This window comes from Grampus griseus (assembly GCF_964374135.1).
Source record: "Grampus griseus genome assembly, chromosome: 1".
NCBI classification, from domain to species: Eukaryota; Metazoa; Chordata; class Mammalia; order Artiodactyla; family Delphinidae; genus Grampus; species Grampus griseus.
The window spans coordinates 31,629,012-31,650,879 of NC_139017.1; the positions used below are offsets into that span (position 1 = coordinate 31,629,012).

The 21,868-nt window shown below is 39.5% G+C and overlaps 1 protein-coding gene across 2 annotated transcripts in view; it reads left to right on the forward strand.

Moving 5' to 3' along the window:
* The window catches only part of SOAT1 (sterol O-acyltransferase 1), a 57,451-nt gene that overhangs the window by 24,341 nt on the left and 11,242 nt on the right, over window positions 1–21,868 (forward strand). For both annotated transcript variants that reach the window (XM_082675623.1, XM_082675624.1), the window contains exons 3-6: window positions 2,015–2,073; window positions 18,728–18,876; window positions 20,044–20,103; window positions 20,831–20,938. In XM_082675623.1, coding sequence (XP_082531749.1) covers window positions 2,015–2,073; window positions 18,728–18,876; window positions 20,044–20,103; window positions 20,831–20,938 — 376 coding nt within the window. The remainder of the gene's footprint in view (window positions 1–2,014; window positions 2,074–18,727; window positions 18,877–20,043; window positions 20,104–20,830; window positions 20,939–21,868) is intronic.

Here is a 21,868-nt window from a genome sequence, read left to right on the forward strand (position 1 = left end):
CTTGGGATTCTTTGATCTTCCTTTGACGATTGGCTCTTTTTTAACACTTCCAGGAAGTTCTCGGCCATTATTACTTCAAATTTTTCCTCTCCTTATAGAGCTTTCATTAGGTGCATTTGGACCTTCTCCATGCCTTTTTTCCAAGTGGAATATTGTGAAACGATATAAAGAATCAAAATGTCCAATAGAGGATTAAATAAATTCTATTTCAGCCATAAAAATAGAACAGTAGACCAATAAAAATGATGTGGAAGAATATATAATGATATGCAAAGATACTAACAATATGTTAAATGAAAGCAGGTTACCAAACAGTATTCATAATGACTCTGTTTTTATAGTATGTATATTTATAATATTATATTTAATATTATTATTTAATTTTTGCCAAAGTAAAAGGACAAATAATATTTACCAAAATGTTAAAATTAGTTGCTTGAATATCATAGGATAATGAGCGATCTTATTAGATCGTTTTTTGGAGGCTTGGATTTTTAATTTTCTATAAATGGGAGGGGGGTTTTCATTTCTCTTGTGTATTTACCTAGGGGTGGAATTTCTGGGTTAAATGGTACCTCTGTGTTTACCTTTTGAGGAACTTCCAGACTTTTTCAAAAGCATTGTGTCATTTTACATTCTCACCAGCAATGTAGGAGGGTTTTAATTTCTCCATGTTCTGGTCAAAGCTTTTTTCTCCTCACTTAAAAAACTGTTTTGGGACTTCCCTGGTGGCGCAGTGGTTAAGAATCCTCCTGCCAATGCAGGGGACGTGGGTTCGATCCCTGGTCCAGGAAGATCCCACAACTTCTCAGTTGCTTCCAGGTCTCTGGAGCAACTGAGCCCGTGGGCCACAACTACTGAGACTGTGCTCTAGAGCCTATGAGCCACAACTACTGAGCCCATGTGCTGCAACTACTGAAGCCTGCGCACTCTAGGGCCCGCGTGCCGCAACTACTGAAGCCCGTGCGCCTACAGCCTGTGCTCCGCAGCAAGAGGAGCCACCGCAATGAGAAGCCCGTGCACCACAACGAAGGGTACCTCCTACTCACCACAACTGGAGAAAGCCCACACACAGCAACGAAGACCCAACACAAACAAAAAAATTTTTTAAATAGTAAATAATAAACTCTGTTTTATTTGTACCAAGCTTATAAACATCATTGTTACAAGTGTTTATTAACACTCTCTAATTGTATTACAGAAAAGCTATCACATCCAATCCCTGAAATAATGCTCTTCTCAAAATTTCCTGCTTGTACAACTCTTTTTCTAGCTTTATTGAGATAATTGACACATAACATTGTATTAGCTTCAGGTGTACAATGGCCAACACTTGTGTGTTTTGATTATAACCATCCTAGTGGGTATGAAATGATATTTCTTTGTGGTTTTGATTTGCATTTCCCTGATGGCCAGTGATATTGAGCATCTTTTCAGATGGTATTGACCATTTGTATATCTTTTTTGGAGACATGTCTTTTCAGATGCTTAAGTTGGACTATTCGTCTTTACCATTGAGTTGTAGGAGTTCTTTACATATTCTGGATGCAGGTTCTGGATCAGATTTGCAAGTGTTTTTCCCCGTTTTGCGTCTTTTTACTTCTTTGGAGCAGAAACTTTTTTTTTTTTTAATTTTTGACCAAGTCCGATTTATTTAGTTTTTCTATTGTTGCTTGTACATTTTACTACTCATAGTTGCAGGATCCATTCACAGAAACTAATTTCCTCTACTGTCAGAATTTCCTGTACTGTCAGCATCCTATGATTAATATAGTTGTAAGTACTGTGTGTACATATAGTAGTTTTGTTTTTTTTCAACTTAGCATTTTTATGTATAAATTTCCTTCTATTTATATTGCCCATGCTTCATTTTTAAGAGTTGTGTCATGTTTTGTGGTTGTACCATAGTTTACATAGTCGTCATTTTTTGCTTGTTTTTCAACTTCACGATTTAAATAATGCTGATAGGTAACTATCTCCATCAACTTAAAAGTTATATTTTTTCTTTCCTTAGGTCGGATTGATTTAAAACAGCTGATAGCAAAGAAGATACAGTTGACAGCAGAGGCAGAGGTAAGTAACTCCCTCTTCCAGAAACAAAAATGTAGAGTTTTAGGGTAAAGAGTTTTATTCAGTACAATTTTTAATGCTAAACTGTGTAAAGAGTTATTTACCTTTCTTAGCAGTCGACATGAAACAGGAAAATAAGGTCTGCCATCTCGTCTTCCTACATAAGAACCAGATTGTTTTTTGTTTTTTTTCTGTACTATCATCCGTCACTCTCATTTTCTGGCTTTTACCAGTAAAACTCAATTTTAGCAAACATGATACAGTTGAATGCTTGTGTAAGTGCTTGTGTAGGTGCTTTATGAAAGTATCTGTCATGTTTCATAGTAAATAATAGGCCTTCAATAAACATTGAATCTGAATTTAGAAGTAGATTCCCTGTTATGGATGTAGAAGAAATAGAAATATCAACTCACAAACAACATCAAGACATTTCAGGGAATTCCTGGCGGTCCAGCAGTTAGGACTTGACGCTTTCACTGTGGTGGCCCGAGTCCAGTCCCTGGTTGGGAAACTAAGATCCTGGAAGCTGTACGGCACAGCCAAAAAATAACTAAATAACAGACGTTTCAAGCAGGGCAAACAGTTCTACAAGTTAGAATTCAGCAGTGACCTCAGGAAATTCTGGAGGACAAAGAACACTTAAAAAAAAAACAGCAAAAAAAACTGGGACTTCCCTGGTGGCACAGTGGTTAGGAGTCCTCCTGCCAATGCAGGGGACCCGGGTTCGCGCCCTCATCTGGAAGGTCCCACATGCCATGGAGCAACTAAGCCCGTGCCCCTCAGCTACTGAGCCTGCGCTCTACAGCCCGCGAGCCACAACTACTGAGCCTGCATGCCTAGAGCCCGTGCTCTGCAGTGGGAGAGGCCACCACAGTGAGAGGCCCGCACGCTGCAGTGAGGAGTGACCCCCACTTGCCGCAACTAGAGAGAGCCCGCACACAGTGACGAGGACCCAATGCAGCCAAAAATAAATTTAAAAAATAAATAATTTTATATAAAAACAATCTAATACTCTGTGTGCCAAATGTAAGTTGACTTCAAATCCAAGGCAGCCTCTCGTTTTCCCAATAAGATCACTTCCAAAATTTCTAAGGTTTTTAAGAGTCCTTTGAAATACAACATGTCTGTTATTCTTTTTAAGAATTTATTTCAGTGAATGGTTTCCTCCAAGCATGTGAATAACTTGTACTAACATAGGCTTAGTGGAAATGCTTGGGTTTTGGAGTCAGACAGACCCACCTCTATAACCTACCTTGTGAACTTAGGCAATTTGCTTATCAGTTTATTCATTCCCTGACACTGTTTTGAACACCTTCTACATGTCAGGCTCTGTTATTAGCCCTGGGATACATAACTAATCAAAATAAAGGGCCCTTTCTTCAGGAAGCTCACATTCTAACACAGGAGATTAGTCAATAAATAATAAACCTGAAAAGCAAATGACTTATATGGTACAAAAATACATAAGTGCTCAGCAAAAGAAAAAAAATTATTGGCCAACTTGAATATGTAAACATCCAATGATGTGGATGAAATAGCCCTGTTTTTATTAATTTAGTTACGTATGCATGCATGCATTTATATAGAATACTGTAAATTTAGATATTTTTATCCTGTTTCATAAAACAGTATATGCAAGATTGTTTGCATTCACTTTGATATTAGTGTCTTTGTAATTGTGAGAGCTAGTTTTTCAGTTATTTCCAGTCCTGGGGTATTTTCACTGTCATCTCGTTTGTTGGAGATCCAGCACTTTTTGAGTCCAGGGATGGTGCTCTCACTAGACATTTTACTACAAGTACCTATTTGCTTAACATTGTGATATCTCCCTGCCCCCCCCCCCCAATTCCGGAGGTATATATGTGTTTTCTACAATATAAGCACTTTACATTGCTTTATAAAGTGGTATTCAAAAGGTATATTGACTATACTTGAAACTGAGAGTCTAGACTTCTAGTTAATAGTGTGTTACATTTTATTTTTCCTGATTCCATTAGGTTACCTGTGTAAGCCTTTAAAACTACAGTGATCAAGGCCATTTCTGGTGAATGCCTTTTCCAGTTAAAAATTTGTTGTCCCATTATAAGAGATTGAAGACTTGATGATTTGGTAACTTACACTTCTCTGAGGGCTAATTTATAATTTTGGCTAACAAAAGAAAACTCTTTAGTTTGTAGGCATATGTGCTATTTTTAAGGGCCCATTCTTGCAAAATTAGTCATTACAATGAAGAAATTTTGTTTTTATGGCTTACCAGAGTATTCCTGACCTTTATTCCTTTAGACGGGCTGGACACCTTCCATTCCTTTTCAGATTCCCCTTCTGTTCCTCTTCTGCTCCTTGTCCCCTTCCCAGAAAGAACACAAAGCCCTTATTGTGCTCTGCTTGTGAGGGAACGTTTTCACATTCGTGAAAGCGCAGTCCATCCCTGCTGTCATTGCTATTTATTTTAAAAATCTGAGGTGGGAGGGGAATTTAAAAAAAATACAGCATCAGTAACCCAAAGAGGAAAGGGAATGTAGAGTGAGAAGAAAAAGGGGAGGGGAGAGGGGGAATGGAGGGAATGTTTCAAGGATTTAAGTTGAAACTTTGTTTTTAAAGAGAATATTCTACTTCTCTACTTTATATATGAATCAGTGAATAATATTATTCTTTAGTTTGGTCAGTTGGAAAGATTTGAAGGAGAGAGAAAGAAATGGATGAAGAAAGGGAATAGAAGTGGAGGGAAAGGTAGAGGTTGGCTTAGCTAGTATTATTTATTACTCTGTGTTGTGCAAGACTTGTTCCCGGTCATTGAGGGAGGGCATGGCTTGAACAGAGGTATGGAGGAAAGAAACTTAAACTGTGTCTTGGAAATTACACTTGATTAGCATCTGTGCCCCTGGTGGAGCATGACAGAAAGAAAAATAAAATTTGGGCTAGATTGTAAGCCTTTTTTTTTCCTATCTTCATGCCCTTGTTCATGAAGCTCTTCCTGCTTGAAATTTCCTTTAACTTCCTACCTTCACCAATCAAAATACTGTATATCCTTCAAATTCTCACTCAAATGCTGCTGCTTCTAAAGTTTTCTAGGGCTTCCCTGGTGGCGCAGTGGTTGAGAATCTGCCTGCCAATGCAGGGGACACGGGTTCGAGCCCTGGTCTGGGAAGATCCCACATGCCGCGGAGCGGCTGGGCCCGTGGGCCACAACTACTGAGCCTGCGCGTCTGGAGCCTGTGCTCCGCAACAAGAGAGGCCATGATAGTGAGAGGCCCGCGCACCGCGATGAAGAGTGGCCCCCGCTCGCCGCAACTAGAGAAAGCCCTTGCACAGAAACAAAGACCCAACACGCTATAAATTAATTAATTAATTAATTAATTAAATTAAAAAAAAATTAAAGTTTTCTAAATACCCCAGCTTGAAATGATGTCCTCCTTTTTATACTTCTAAGGTCTTAGCATATACTCTATTTGTTATACACTGCTTGTTCTGAGTGAATCACCAAAATTCCTTTGGGGAACTTATGGACGATTTGACTTAGGAGTGTTTTAATTGGCAATTTGGTATCTGAAGAGATTGAACATCTTGCCATTATTAATTGCAGCGTTTTTGAGGGAGATACATTAGGAATGCTATACTGATATCAAAGTTGAAGATACTCTATAGAGTTTGGAAACACTGAGACCAGATTGGAAGCTACTGTAATATTTTAGTATTCTAGACTGAGTAAATAGGGACAGGGAGGAGAAGGGAACTGCATTTAGAAGTCCTGTTATGGGCTAGGCCTTATATTAGGTAGGTGCTTTATGTATGTAATCTTATTTACTTAAATTATCCCATTCATAACAGTGATGTCTAACTGGTTATGTTCTTTTGTTGTTTTGCTTTGTTAGTAACATTTACTAATATGCAATGACCATTGAGGTGGCAGGTATGTGAATATTGTTCAGAGCCATGAAATTTACTTGTTCTTTTCCCTTGTGGGTTTTTAGAAATAATTTTAGAGACAAATGAAAATGAACAATCTTTCTAGTCATTTGTAATTTGGTGTCATGTTCCAACCCGGCTGGCCACTCTTACCCTAATGTTTAAAGTAAGAACACTGGACTAGTTATCTCCGGGGTCCCCTTCAGCTCTAACAATCTGTGTCATCATTGTGTAGCTAACTTAAACTTTTGCTCCTAATTCTCTACTTCCTGTTGTAAAGGGAATAGCCTATAGCTCTTACTGGGCAACTCTTTCGGCTCCATGGCACTAGAGTTGTTAGATAAAATACAGTATGCCTAGTTAAATTTGAATATCAGGCAAACCACAGATAGTTTGTTGGTCATCATGCAATATTCGGGACATACCTAGACTAAAAAAGTTAGTTGTTTATCAAATTCAAATTTAACCAACTGTCCTAAATATATATATTGGGGGGGTGTCTCCTGTATTTTTATTTGCTAAATATGGCAACTTACAAAGAATTCAGTGAAAATTTATATGTACAGATAGAGGAGCTCCTATTAAGGAAAGGTGTGAAGAAGGTTGTCAAGTACTGAGCAAGCTCTTTAGTCCTAAGGGAAGAGAAATGAGAGAGGTGATGACATTAGTGGGTTGAACTGATTGAATTTTTTAAGGTCACTTCTAGGTCTAAATGCTGTCATAAAAAAAACTTTGAAGTACTTAATTAAAAAAAAATATGGTGCTAGTGGGGTCATAGAGCACTGTGTAACTCTGAATCATGACCTTTTGAAATCCTTAGAATTGTGTTGTAACAAGCCTTTAAAGATCTTGGAACAGTCCAAGGTAGATTCAAATGATTAGGTTCCAACCAGCTACATCAGAGCTACATTCTCTACATTAGTAGAGAAATTAGCTTTGTTTAACATTGTTTTATACTTTTTCTGTTGGTTGCAGATAACAGAAACCTACTTTGCCTTATTTAAGCATAAAAGGAAGTGTATTTGAAAGATTAATGTATCTCATAGAATCCTAGGAGAAGTCGAACACACTCAGGCTTTGGAAAGGATATTTATTTTAATGGCAAGAGTTCAGCTATTTCTGAATTTTTCAGTTAATAAGGTTTCCAGTCACGCTTTCTAAGCTCAGAGTTTCAGGTCTATGAGAGAGAGAATTGAATTTTGTTCAGAAGGGCAGGGCCATATAGTACAGCCCCAACCTGGACATGGGGTGCCTGTCCTCACCTTTGAGGACAGTTTCCAGAGGAAAGTGAGTATGTTAAGAAGAGAAAAGAGGATATCTTTACTATCGATGTTTGTAGAACTTTTATTAATGTACACAATTTTATAGAGGAAATGTTAGGTCTAGTGTGAAAATTGAAGGGATGAAAAATTACTTTCTGTTCTTCTTAAAAATATTTATATTTCGCTTGCTTCTTACATAGCATTTCTAGTGTTGTTTTTCATATTAGTATCTAGTGCAGCTGCCTGACCATTAAATGAGCAATCTGTAATGAGTACGACTCAAATGGCATGTCTGCAAACGAGGCCTCCTCTTCATGGCTTATCACTTGTTCAAGTAAAGTAAGAAGATTTTGGATAGTGCCAACTTATTTGATTTGTTGGCAGACTGCTGGAAAGACAAGTCGAAGGGTTTTCTGCCCAGAAATTCTTTGATCATTTGTATAAGTTGAGATTAGCTTGTGCCGTAATAGCAACACAAGATGAACACAAGTAACTGTGGCTTAAACAAGATAGAAGTGCATTTTCCTCTTGTATAAATAATCCAGAGGTGAGAGGTCCACAGCTGGTATGGTGACTCTGGTCCTCAGCGACTCCTCCTTCTACCTCCCTGCCTCACCATTTGTAGGCTGTGATTTGTCTTCTCATTGTCCAAGTGGCTTCAGCCATTTCATCTGAGTTTCAAAGAGCAGAATTGATCTAGGGGAAGAAAGGGGGCAAGGAACAGGTACCAGCTGTCTTTTTTTTTTTTTTGCGGTATGCGGGCCTCTCACTGTTATGGCCTCTCCCGTTGCGGAGCACAGGCTCTGGACACGCAGGCTCAGCGGCCATGGCTCATGGGCCCAGCCGCTCCGCGGCATGTGGGATCTTCCCGGACTGGGGCACGAACCCATGTCCCCTGCATCAGCAGGTGGACTCTCAACCACTGCGCCACCAGGGAAGACCCCCAGCTGCCTTTTAAGGAAGTTTTTCTGGAGGTTTTGTCAAACCGATTCTGCTTGTACCTCATTGGCAAGAACTTAGTCACCTGGCCACACCTAGGTGCAAAGGGAGACTGGGAAATTTATTGATTCTGGGCATTTAGGTGCCCAGGTAAAAATTAGGGGTTCTAGTACTAAGGAAGGGGGTGAGAAACGATAGGTTGACAATTAACAGTCACTATAATAACTATCCATTGTAGTTTACTACCCCTGATCTTCTGGTCAAATCTTACCTTCTTTTGGCTGTGTAAGTGTGACTGCATTCTTCTATTTCCCTTTCTGCCTTTTCTCATTGTACTTAAATACATAAATAAATGTATTAGTCTCTAGTCTGCTTTGATGAACCTTGGGAAAGTCAGTTCATTGTTCTTTATGATTTCATCACTTATTTACAAAATGAAGAAATGTACCTGCCGCATTGCCCCTTAGGAACGTTCAGTAATTTAGTTGCATGAACAACACTTACTTGGTTCCTTTGTCGGTCAGGCACTACATTAGGTGCTGAGATTTTGAAGACGTCGTTTCTGTTCTCGTGCTAGCCGAGAATACTATGTATAAAATGGATAAGCAAGAGGAACAGCAATTGAGTTAGATACCTTTAAAAGGTTCATTGAAAGCTATAAGGTGATGTCACTGTAAGTTGGTATTCTTGGTAAGAAATTACATGATTTTAGAGCTCTGTTGAAGATCTTACAGGTGATGGTTACTCTCTGTTTTGTAATGTCTCTGGAAACAAGAAAACACTGTGCTGTGTAGTGTAATTCACTTGGCAGCTTTTTTTTCCATAGTGCCAAACAAAGATCAGTGGCATCTTAGATAAGGTACTTTCTTTTAGGAAAAAAGTGCAAGGTTTAAAAGATTTTATTTTAATGTTATGATACCATATCACAACAGGAGGATTGTTTCAAGAACAGGAGGAATATATTTTCTTAATTAATGTAGTTTTTTTTTTTCTGATTATAGGAGTAATATAGGCTCATTGCAGAAAATTTATGAGACAAAGTATAAAAAGGAAACACTCACCACCCATATGCCCACCACTTGGAGATAATATTTTGGTTTATTTTCTCCCGTAATTTGTTTTCCTTCTTATATCGTATGCACAGATCCAAGTAGACACATGCAGGCATGTGTGTCAGATACATTAGCAAAATCAGCATCCATTTATATATTCAGTTGTATATTTTTCTTAACATCATTTTGTGGCTTTTTTTGTGTTAAAATATTCTTTGAAAATGTGATTTTTAAAAAATTATTTCATGATAGTCATTTGTACAGATGTATCATATGGTAACTACTGGGAATGTAATATTTTTACTCCTTTCTGGTTTTCTAGCATTTAATAATGGCTAATGAAGTTAAGGAGGTAGGCAGTGATGATGAGAAACTGTAATATATACCATTTGGATAGTTAAGATGCAGGAGCTACCTAAGTAGATTAAGGTAAATAAATGTGTTTCAGCTCAGTTTAGACTGATAACAATATGATATCAAGAATATTGTAGTCTAACTTAAATTGGGAAATAGCCCAGGATGAATTTTATTTTAAATAAAAAGGGATTAAAATTCAGAGCTCTAATTTGATTAGTTCCTGGTTTATCTTGAACCTTTGGCTTCTTGTATTAAGGATTATGTAACAGTTATACTCAAGACTTTTTTTGACTATGTAGGAGGAATTTATTACAGTGCACTGTTTAGGACTTTAAACCTCTTCTACATTGATGCCTGCAAGTGAAATGTTTGTAATAGAACTAAGCCAAACAACACCTTTTTACTAGATTACCTACCATTTTCAGGCTACATGTATGTACATCATTGACTTTTTAGGTTTTACTTTTTTGGCTTATGGTGCTAATCATATAGAAACTATTTTATATAAAGTACAGTGGAAAGCAATATAATGTAATGCGAACTCTGAGGTCAGATAGACTGGAGTTCTGATCCTAGTTCTATAGCCTACAAGTGGTGACCTTGGGTAAGTCACATCACTTGACTTGTTCACGCTTAGATCTCTCATATGTAAAATAGGAATTCTATTGCCTACTTCAAAGACTGTTTTAAGACTAGAAATAATATTTAAAAGGCCCTAAGAGAGTATCTAGCATAAAGCAGTCATTCAATTATTAACAGCCATTATCAACAATAAGAACAGTAGTGATTTTTAGTCCCTTTCCCTTTATATTTTCCACAGAGAAATCAGGGCTATGTAGTTTTGTTTTGTTTTAGATATCTACTTTCTGCTCTATAATAGATACTGAATAAAGCAAGCAGTGGTATGAGTAGGGGTTTCGGGGGCAGGAGTTGATATCAAAAGCTGTTTGGAAATATATTTAACACCTACAGTCTTGGCAGTTGTTTTGCTGAGAGGTGACTGTAGAGTGGTTAACAAATAGACATGGTTTTAAAGTCAGGTGGGGGAGATAGACATTAAGACACCAAACAATAGAAATATAAAGCATTTTAGATTGTATTAAGTACAATGATGGAAAAGAATAAGATGCCGTATACGTTAGAGTGAATTGTTAGGGGAGCCCTCTCTTGGGGATTCAATTTAAACACTGTATTACCTGTTCTGTTGTGTTACTTGCTTTGCCCGAAAAGGTCAGGTTTCTGGTTCCATGACACTGTGAGGTTAAAAGATTCTCTGTGCAAAGCCAGACGGTAAATCAGAGAAACAAGTAATTCATGAACTAGTGATATGACCTTGTGGAGTCAGAGTATAATATATATATATTTTTAAAATTTATTTTATTTATTTATTTTTGGCTGCGTTGGGTCTTCGTTGCTACACGTGGGCTTTCTCAAGTTGCGGCAAGCGGGGGCTACTCTTCGTTGCAGTGCTCGGGCTTCTCATTGCGGTGGCTTCTCTTGTTGTGGAGCACAGGCTCTAGGCACGCGGGCTTCAGTAGTTGTGGCTCGAGGGCTCAGTAGTTGTGGCTTACGGGCTTAGTTGCTCCGCGGCATGTGGGATCTTCCCAGACCAGGGCTCAAACCCGTGTCGCCCTGCATTGGCAGGCAGATTCTTTTTTTTTTTTTTTTGCGGTACGTGGGCCTCTCACTGTTGTGGCCTCTCCCGTTGCGGAGCACAGGCTCTGGACGCACAGACTCAGCAGCCATGGCTCACGGGCCCAGCCGCTCCGTGGCATGTGGGATCTTACCAGACCGGGGCACGAACCCGTGTCCCCTGCATTGGCAGGTGGACTCTCAACCACTGCACCACCAGGGAAGCCCCGGCAGGCGGATCCTTAACCACTGTGCCACAAGGGAAGCCCAGAGTATAATATTTTGTTTTTTAATTTTTTTTTACTTACTAGATCACCAGTTTATTATAAAAGGATATAATAGCTCAGGAACAGCCAGGTGGAAGAGATGCACAGGGCAAGTATGGGGAAAGGGTGCGGAGGTTCCATGCTCTCTGAGTGAGCCATTCTCCCTGCGTCACCATGGGTTCACCAACCCGGAAGTTCCAGAGTATAATATTTTATACTCTACTCAGAGTATACATGTTTATTTTGTGTTTCTTTCTCTCAGCCTACTTTATAATTTTTTCATGCCTCTGTAAGGGTTACTTTATCCATAAACGACCCTGCTCTTTTCACATTTTAAGACTCAGTCGAAAGCAACCTCTGTTTGGAAGGCTTTTTAGAAGTGTTCTCTTTCTGAAGTGCAAATCTGAATATGTTTATAAACCTTGTGCTTAAAACATTATTGGTTTTCAGTTGCCCTTAGGATAAAATGAAAAATTCTTAAAATGGGGGAATTCCCTGGCGGTCCAGTGGTTAGGACTCCTCCTTGCTTTCACTGCCGAGGGCCCAGGTTCAATCCCCGGTTGGGGGAACTTCCCTGGTGGTCAGATGGGTAAGACTCCATGCTCCCAATGCAGGGGTCCCGGGTTCAATCCCTGGTCGGGGAACTAGATCCCACATGCATGCCATAGCTAAGGAGTCCGCATGCTGCAATTGAAGATCCCGTGTGCCGCAACTAAGGCATGGTGTGGCCTAAATCAATCAATCAATTAATCAATCAATCCCCGATTGGGGAACTAAGATCCCACAAGCCGAGTGACATGGCAAAAAAAAAACAAAAAAAAAAAACCTTAAAAGACCTGCATGAACTGTAGACCCTGTTTGCTTCTCCAGCCTCGTCTCTGATCACTCGTGGTGCCTTCACTGCGTTCCACCCGTAGAATCTTTGCTTCTTGGTGGTTGTTCCCCATTCTTAGAATCTTAGAGGTTGTCTCCTTTAGCTGCTTGTTTTAAAAATGAGGTTCTTTGATAGATTATCTAAGCACCTTGCTTTTCTAGTTTCTAGTTAACTGCCTGCCTCCTTCCTTCTGTTGTCCTTCTGTCTATCTGTTGTGCTGGGACAATCATATAGTCCATGGGCTGGATGAAATTAATGTTAATAGAGATGAGATTGAGAAGATAAGTAAATTAGAAAGCCTATAAGCTTGTCTCCTTTTCAGGTTACTGATAGAAATTTTTAGACAGATTTATTGTCACGTTTTGAAGTTCTAATTAACACGAGTTTCATGCAATAGAAGAACTCATTAGAAGGCAGAAGTGGAGTACTTCTTGTACTGTGTTTCCCTCTTACAAAGGGAATGACAGTAATAAGCAGTCACTCTTTATTTCTATCAGTACTTGGATACATGAAAGGAGGAGGCTAAGGAAACTGAGTAGTGTCCACAATAGAGTTCTTCCTTGCGTCCCAGTGGCAGCAGCTTCAATCAACTTTAATTCCTAATAGAGAAAGAAGACAAAGGCATCGTTGATGAAAAAAATTAGTAAGTCCTTCTAAGAAAGAAGTGGAAAATTTTATTCGCACCAAATTGAGGATTATAACCTGGGAACAGCCTCTCAGAAAGCTCCAAGAACTGTCTGCCTGTGAGAGGTCATAGACAGTTATATTAAGTTTTTGAGATAGAGGGCTGTACTTTAAATGACAGATTATTGACAGTTTACGCAATCCAGATCTAGAGGTAAAAAGCAGGTAGTAGGTCATGGTCTTTGGGGCCCCTTACAAGATTAAGAAGGAAGGTTATCTCCTAAGGAGTTGTGACCCTTGATGAGATTAAGAAGGAATGTTATCTCCTAAGGAGGTCTGGTTAATGCACATGCACAATACACGGTAAAGGGGAGGGAGGAGGTCCAAACAGGCAAAGAAAAATATTATGTTTAAATCTTTCTCGTCTTGCCATAAAATGTGAATTTTATATCATCAGCATTAAGAAGTGCCTTCATGCTGTTGCCGTCAAACCCAAGTTTGTGTGCCTGGTGCAGTGTGAAACCAAACAACCAAAACATCAGAGTTTGGAGCAGAGAAAAGTTTATTGCAAGGACCAAGCAAGTGTTACGCGAAAAACTGGGTTCACTGCTTGGTGGGTGTCAAGCCAAAAGACACAACCAAGGCAGAGAGCGGGAGAAGGATTTATTCCTTTGAGAACACTGGGGATCTTTCCCAAAGCAGTGTCTCCCCAACAGCAAAATTGGGGAAGCTTTAAGCTAAGGGTACATGCATATTCATGAAGGGGCTTGAGCTGAGAAGCATAGAATTGGGCCAAAGGTCCACAGAGTCTAAGCTTTAGTTGAAGTCATGAGGGTCAACGTCATTATTCCATCCTCCACCCGAGTGAGGGCCTTAGTTCTGCTGAACTCAAAGATATTATGTATATCCCTTGAGGAGGAACTAGGACTATTGTTTCTTGACTCCTTTTCCTTTGTTCTGCATTCCCTTACTTCCCTTAAGATCATGAATTATAAGATCTGTTCAAGGGCAAGCATTGTGACCAGGCTTAGATCACAATATTACTCAGGCCAAAAATGCCTTCTCATATGTCAAGAAAACCATGCCTAGTTTTCTTTCTCCGAGGACCCCCTACCCTATCTGCTTACACAAGGAGAATGGGTGGCTCATGCTCAGAAGACATGAACTCCGGGTGGTTTTCAGGGAAGAGTTTTGAAAGGCAACATTTGGGGTGGCGGCTGTAGGGTGTATGACTTTCTTCTGATTGGTTGGTGTTGAGGTAACAGGGTGCTGTTCCAGGAATCTCAAATCACCCTTCTGGTTGAGACCAGTCTGGGGTCTGAGCCTGCAGTTACCATCTTCCACCTGGAATTGTTCCTTTAGAACAATTCGAAGATATGTATCAGATTGTCATGTGTATCCCTTGAGGAGGATCTAGGACTCTGTTTTATTGTTGAACCATCTTTCTTGACTGCTTTTCCTTTGTTTCTGCATTCCCTAATTAGTAACTCTATGAATCTACCCTTTAGAACTCTGGGAAGGTCTAGGAGGCTCAAGCTTTTTTCCTACAAACAAGAAACAGGAAACACGAAGGCTTTTATACCTGGGAGGGCCCCGCAGGTTCCTGCTCAGTTTCACTGTCCACTGAAAGAACAACTCAAAAGGGAAAAGTTGTGAGTTAAGTTTTATTCAGGAACCTTATTCAGGGACCTCATAGCCCAGGAAATAGCCTCTTAGTGGCTCTGAGGAGACTGTTTAAAAGAGGCAGGAGAGGAGCCAGGATATATATGAGATTTTTGCCTGGGAAAAACATGTAGTCAAGCATAGAAGGATTACTGCTAATCACAAAGAATAGACATCTCAAATTAATGATTTTAGTGCTTTTCTATGTACAGGAAGATGCAAGAATCTGGGGCCATTTGAAAATTTTCCTTAGTGTGCAATTTACTGTCTAGGGGTCAGTATATCCAAAGCACAGAATGCTTCCTTGTTTTCTCCATCCTGAATTCCCCTCAAGGGTGGGTGACTGCAGTAGCAGTGGCTTGATCCTTGTAGAACTGGAATGGTGGGCAACATTCTTTGCTTACAGTAGGAGTTTTGGAATATGGGGAGAAAAAGAAGGGGAAAAGAGAATGGTTCAATTGATGAGGAGGGTGAGGATAAGGAGGTTGCTGTAGGCTTTGGAAATTGCAAGTGTTGGGGCATGTATGGCAGCGGCTCATCTGTGGGCGAGTAGTGAGTAAGGCACAAGAACTTGTGCCGTGAGAAGTTGAGTATTTTTAATTTGAGTTGGGTAGATAAACATCAGCTTTTACTGATTTTTTTATAACAATCATTATGGCTTGTTTTTTTCCCCCATGCTTCTGGTCTACTTGACCCAATACTTAATTGGGAAGGGTGCTAGATCCAGAGTATGAGGAATCCTAGTTAAAAGATTCCAGGCTCCTTTTTTAGTGTTGAATAAAATTTCAGTGGACTAATGTGAATAGGGGGTAAAGTGTTAAGACCTTACATGGTTTAGCCCCTCTCCTGCCACCCTCCCCCATCTTTTCTGACCTCAACTCTTACCACTCTTTTGCTTCAACTATAATGTCCTATTTCCTTGCTATTACTCAAACACGTCAAGGGTGTTCCTGCCTCAGGACTTTTTACCCTTATGCTTCTTCTGGTACTTTTCCCACAGTTATCGACTAACTTGCCCTCTTACTTTCTTCACATTTTATCAAATGTCATCTTATTTTTGAGGCTTTCTCTGACCTCTCTATGAAAAATAGCACCCTCTTTCCCCCAGACCCTTCTCTTTATTTCTTTCCCTAACACCATCTGGCATACTGTATGTCCTGTTTACCCCGACTGGAATTTTAAGTTCCATGAGGACAGGCACTAGGTTTTGTTCATTGTTGTATTTCCAGTGCCTGCAGCAGTGCCCTGAACTACACCTAGCACTTAGTGGAATGAACAAATTCTTTCCCTTCTTCTCTTTTAGTATATTTCTACGCGAGACAGCATTTTTGTACCTGAAAAAAACCTTCATTTATTAAGCAGTCCAGTGCTAGAGCTTAATGAGAAAATAACCACCACCACCACCACCACCTCCCGCTCCTTTTTTTTCAAGTGCCACTTTTTTGGGTGTTTGTTTTGTTTTTGGTTAGGGAAGCATTGTAACAGGGAAGAGCCAATTTTGACTCCACATTGGATCTGTTTCTTTTACTTTAACTTTTGCTTTTCGTTGCTTTTGTTATTATACATAATGGACTGACTCAGGGAACCCTGCCCCTCTGCCTGAATGTTAAACTAAAGTTCCTCTGTTCAGTTCATAGGGAGACAATCTGACCCTGCCCACCTGTGAATGGCTACACAAAAGAAGAAATTAACACATATTTTGCAAGATGAATGGCCTTTTTACTTTACTTCCTCACCTCCTCCCCATCTCTTCTATAAAAGAAACTGGCATCCAGACCCCGATAAGATGGTTCTTTGGAGACCCCAGTCCTCCATCTTCTCGGTCTGCCGGCTTTCCGAATAAAGTCATATTCTTTGCCTCAACACCTCATCCCCCGATTTATTGGCCTGTTGTGCGGCGAGCAGAGCGAGCTTGGACTCGGTAACAGCATCATGCCTATCGAAAAATTTCAGAATGAAGGTGGGCAGGGTCAGAATGTCTCTCTGTGAGCTGAACAAAGGCCTTTTAGTTTAACAGACAGAGGGACAGGGTTCCCTGTGGCAGGCCATTATGTATGCTTACAGCTATAGACAGTGATTATAATAACAGAAGCAACGAAACGCAAAGGTTAAAGTAAAAGAAACAGATCCAACTTGGAGTCAGAATTGGCTCTTCCTTGTTACAGTTTGGAGGTAGAAGTTTTTATAAGCAAAATTTGGGGTGAGGGCTGTAGGGTGTATTGGCTTCCTTCTGATTGGTTGGTGGTGAGGTAACAGGGCAGTGCTCCAGGAATCTTGCACTCAGCCTAAGGTTGCCATCCTCCATCTGGGTGGGGGCCTTTGTTCTGCAGAAGAGTTCAAAGATATAGTATATTCCTTGAGGAGGAGCCAGGACCCTGTCCCAAGGCTGTTCCTTGACTGCTCAGCCCTTGTTTCTGCATCCCCTCCCTTCCCTGATAAGCAGCTGTTTGAACCTTCCATTTGGAACTCAGGGAAGGTCAAGGAGGCTGAATGAAGCCTATTTCCTACAAACAAGAAATGGGGAACACAGAAAGCCTTTTGCGCCCAGTTCTCACTGCCCGGGACCCTAAAAACATTTGGGAACTCTGGAAGGAAGTAGTTTGAAAAGCCTTCATATAGTTCCATTAGATACATTAATATTTTCAGGCTTTACTTTTAAAAGACTTGGCCAAGCTCTTGTTAAAACGGTCCAGAAAAACAAAAACAAAAACAGAATCCAGAAAAAAGGCTACTTCAGATATTTTAGGTTCAACCTAAATAATATAGTTAGAGGAGAGAGCATTTTTTTTTCTTGAAAAATTAGTAAGTAACACTTTGTTTTCCTTTGTGTAGATGAGTCCTGCCAATTTTTTTTTTTTTTTTTTTTTTTGCGGTACGCGGGCCTCTTACTGTTGTGGCCTCTCCCGTTGCGGAGCGGCCTTGGCTCACGGGCCCAGCCGCTCCGCGGCATGTGGGATCTTCCCGGACCTGGGCACGAACCCGTGTTCCCTGCATCAGCAGGAGGACTCTCAACCACTGCGCCACCAGGGAAGCCCCTGCCAATTTTAAAATACCACAATTTACAATTTGAGCATCCACAGTAGGTGGCCCATTATAATTCGAAGAAAATTTTTTTTTTGCCTCATACTTTTCAAAAACTAAGTTTTAAAGTGTTAAAATGTATAATCTGTGTTATAAAAGTGTGTGTTATAGTTAGATAAATATGTAGCTGTGGAGGTAAGAGTATACATTATTGTATAAATGTTGGTATCACAGAGAAATGGCATGACTTAAAATATTCAATATAAACACTGGACACTTGGCACTGAAGGGGTTGCTTGAGAAGAAAGGGGACTTAAGATTATATAATGGTGACATAATATTGATTTTTGTTTTCCATATAGAAATTGGAAGAGAGAAAAATACTGTCATTTTTAGCATTTCTGTTATTTTGTTTTTGTATATCATTTGTAGGAGTTCATTTAGTAGGTGATTACTTTGATTTATGCCTAAAAGGGTATACATGCCTTTTTAAAATTTTTATTTTATTTATTTTAATTTTTGTGGCTGCGTTGGGTCTTCGTTGCTGCGTGTGGGCTTTCTCTAGTTGTGGCAAGTGGGGGCTACTCTTCGTTGCGGTGCGTGGGCTTCTCATTATAGTGGCTTCTCTTGTTGCGGAGCATGGGCTTCAGGTGCATGGGCTTCAGTAGTTGTGGCTCGTGCAGGCTAGAGTGCAGGCTAGAGTGCAGGCTCAGCAGCTGTGGCACACAGGCTTAGTTGCTCCGTGGCACGTGGGATCTTCCCGGACCAGGGTTGAATCTGTGTCCCCTGTATTGGCAGGCAGATTCTTAACCACTGTGCCACCAGGGAAGTCCAAAGGGTATACATTCTTAAAAAGACAAATCATCATGTTGCTTTTTCAGTAACAGTTTCTGAAACTACAGGTCAGCTGTAGAAATCACTTTTCTGTTTTTATTCCTGTGAATTCACTTATCATGGATTCCTTTTGATCCAGCTCTATTTAGGAGAACCCTTTAAAAAATGTCAACAACTCATAAGCTAGTTAGCTCCTAATGCTTTCCTTTATTTGTCTTAAAATTCTAGGAATTGAAGCCCTTTTTTATGAAGGAAGTTGGCAGTCACTTTGATGATTTTGTGACCAATCTCATTGAAAAATCCGCATCATTAGACAATGGTGGTTGTACCCTCACATCCTTTTCTGTTCTTGAAGGAGAGAACAGCCACAGAGCTAAGTAAGTATGAGTAATAGTTTCTTTTAATGCACAAGTCTACTCTAGCACAGCTCAGTGGTCTCAATGTGGATTGCACTAAAAAAGCCTGGATTCACACCGCACTACCTTTTATTAGCCACGTATTGCTGTTTTAAACAGTTGAAGGCTGGGTTTCTTCATCTTAATACGTGGATTATAACAAACATGCATACCTCATTTAAGACCATGCTGACTTATAAAATAACATAGCTAACGCTTGTTGAATGCTTTACATTTAAACCAAACAATGACCCTGTGAGGCACATAATATAACTGCATATTACAGGTTAGGAAACTGAAGCACGAAGCAGTTAAATGTTTTCCAAGATTACACAGCGGGGATTTGAACCCAGTGTCTGTGCTCTTCACTATGTCTCATACTGCCTCTCTATTGTACCCTATACAGTACTTGTAATAAAGTACAGAGCAATTAGTATACGTTATTTTAATTGGTCAGTCATCCAGAGCAGTAGAGGGAAGGCTATCAAAGGCCAGTGTGTGCTAATTTGCCATTTTGTACTTTCCTTGGTTTTATGCCTCTTTGGTCTCTGTCCTGTTCTGGAGAACTGTTTTGACCAGAATAGCTAACCATAGCAGAAGTGCTAATGGTACTGCAAGAAGCCCTAAAGAAGGTAATAATGTTAGATGTTAAAATGTGAGGTTTTAGTAACTGGAGGTAACCTTTTAGATCAGGAGGCTGTTAGGGATTGTTGGAAGACCTTAGGGGAGGGTATCATAAACATCAGTGCAGTTTTGGAGGACAGACCAAAATAGTATGTGAACTGAGGAAAGTATGGCTGGAGGCTTGTCCTTAGGGGTGTTTAGGAGAAGGAAGAGTGGTTGTCAGCCTGTGATGCCAGGAATGCATCTCCATAGGGGCTGGGCTGTGGGGTCTTTTGAGTGCTGCTCTAGTTAGGTTTGTCTAACATCTCTTCCTTCCTAATCAGATATGTCTGCACCTACCTCACAGCATTGTTCAGAAGAAGCAAATGACAAAACATGCATAAAACCCTAACACAGTACCTGGGTCATAGTGAGAAGGCAGTTAATATTTTAAGCTGTAGTTGGTAATATTGCTTTTCTTATCCATAGGTTTAAATTTCTTGTAATACTTGAAGTACTCATATTTTAATTTTTTGCTCTTCCCAGAGATCTGAGAGCACCTCCAGAACATGGAAAGATTTTTGTTATAAGGCGATCTCTCTTAGAGTGAGTATTTTTAGCTGCTTTTTTTAATTATTTGCATTTAAAAAAATCAAACTATTCTGATGGTTAGAATCACTGAGTACTCTATGAATGTTTAATAGGTTTGTTCTGTATTCATGTAATACATTGGTTTTGATACTTCTTCTTGTACATTTGCCATCTCTTGGTCCTCCTTTCTGAACTTTTGGTTCTGTATCTAGTTTCAAAGGAGGAGTTGGAGGTAAGAATGGTTATTGGTCCTCTGATAAATTCCTTGAAGTTGTGCTGCTAGAACAGAAATTTTCTAATTAGGTAAACCACTTCAAGAGAGTTTCGGTGGTGCTGTCTTCTTGATACATAAATTTTTTTCATCTCTTCTTTGGCTAGCCAACTTTTGAGACTTGATAGTTTTCTCAGATTTACTTATTTTAGAACCCCGATTGTGTAGATTTTATGGGGGAAAAAATAGGAAGTGTAAATTAATTGTGGCAACTTCATTTGTGAATTGAAAATTAAAGGTGCATTTTGAGTAGGTAATGAATGTGTCTTTTGAAATGTTGTCTGAGTTGATTATTTATCATTGATTTCTTCATTAGAATACTGATATTCATGAGTAATGTTCTGTGATTACTGTTTGAGATGTTTTTGGAGTGTGGATTAAGCATCTTCTGAACTGCTTTGAAGTAAAGTCTTTAATATATGGTGTTTTAAAATTAAATATCGATTAATTTTATTGGAACTACATTTACAGTGAGCTGTTTGAGGTGGACCACATCAGAACGATATATCACATGTTCATTGCCCTCCTCATTCTCTTCATTCTCAGCACACTTGTAGTAGATTACATTGATGAAGGAAGGTAAGACAGTATATCTGTTTGCTTAGTTGATGCATGGGGTGTTGGGAGTTTTCACTATATTTAAATTTTGAAAAAAGATGATTTGGTTAAATTGCTTCAGAAAATCCCAAAGCAGTTGATTTGAGGGTGAGAGTTCTCCCTCCTGAAAAGTACAACTATAAAGAATATTAGAAGTTTTATGACTTTTATTTATTTATTATTTATTTTTGTGGTACGCGGGCCTCTCACTGTTGTGGCCTCTCCCGTTGTGGAGGCGGGACGCGCAGGCTCTGGACGCGCAGGCTCAGCGGCCATGGCTCACGGGCCCAGCCGCTCCGCGGCATGTGGGATCTTCCCGGACCGAGGCACGAACCCATGTCCCCTGCATCGGCAGGCGGACTCTCAACCACTGCGCCACCAGGGAAGCCCTGACTTTTATTTTTAAAATGGTCTATTTTAATAGACCATCTTAGTAGTTTCTAGGTAGTTTTCCTAAATGAGAGAATATTGTATATACGACTTACCAATTTTTCTGCTATGGTATGCATTTTAGGTTGTTTCTAAAAATAGGTAGTTATTGGAATTTAACGTTTGAAAAACGTGATTTTTTTAATATAAAAATCAAATTATAACTAAAAATGACAGTGTGATAATCATACATTGAATTATGTGCTTTATTAGTAAATTAAAATTTGAGATAAACATAATAGTATATTGGATTTTCGAATTGTACTATTTCATTCTGCAAAATCATCTTTTGTACATAAATTATTGCTATTTAAATATTTTAAGTATTTACTTTGCCATAGCGTATTTTAGAGTTTAAAATGTATTAATGTGAGAATCTAATCTTTGAGAAATTCAGAGTCTTGTTACCTTAGGTTAGTAGTTTAGGTATCTTATGTTCAAAGACCATATTATCCTAGAGCTTTTAGAAAATAGATAAATAAG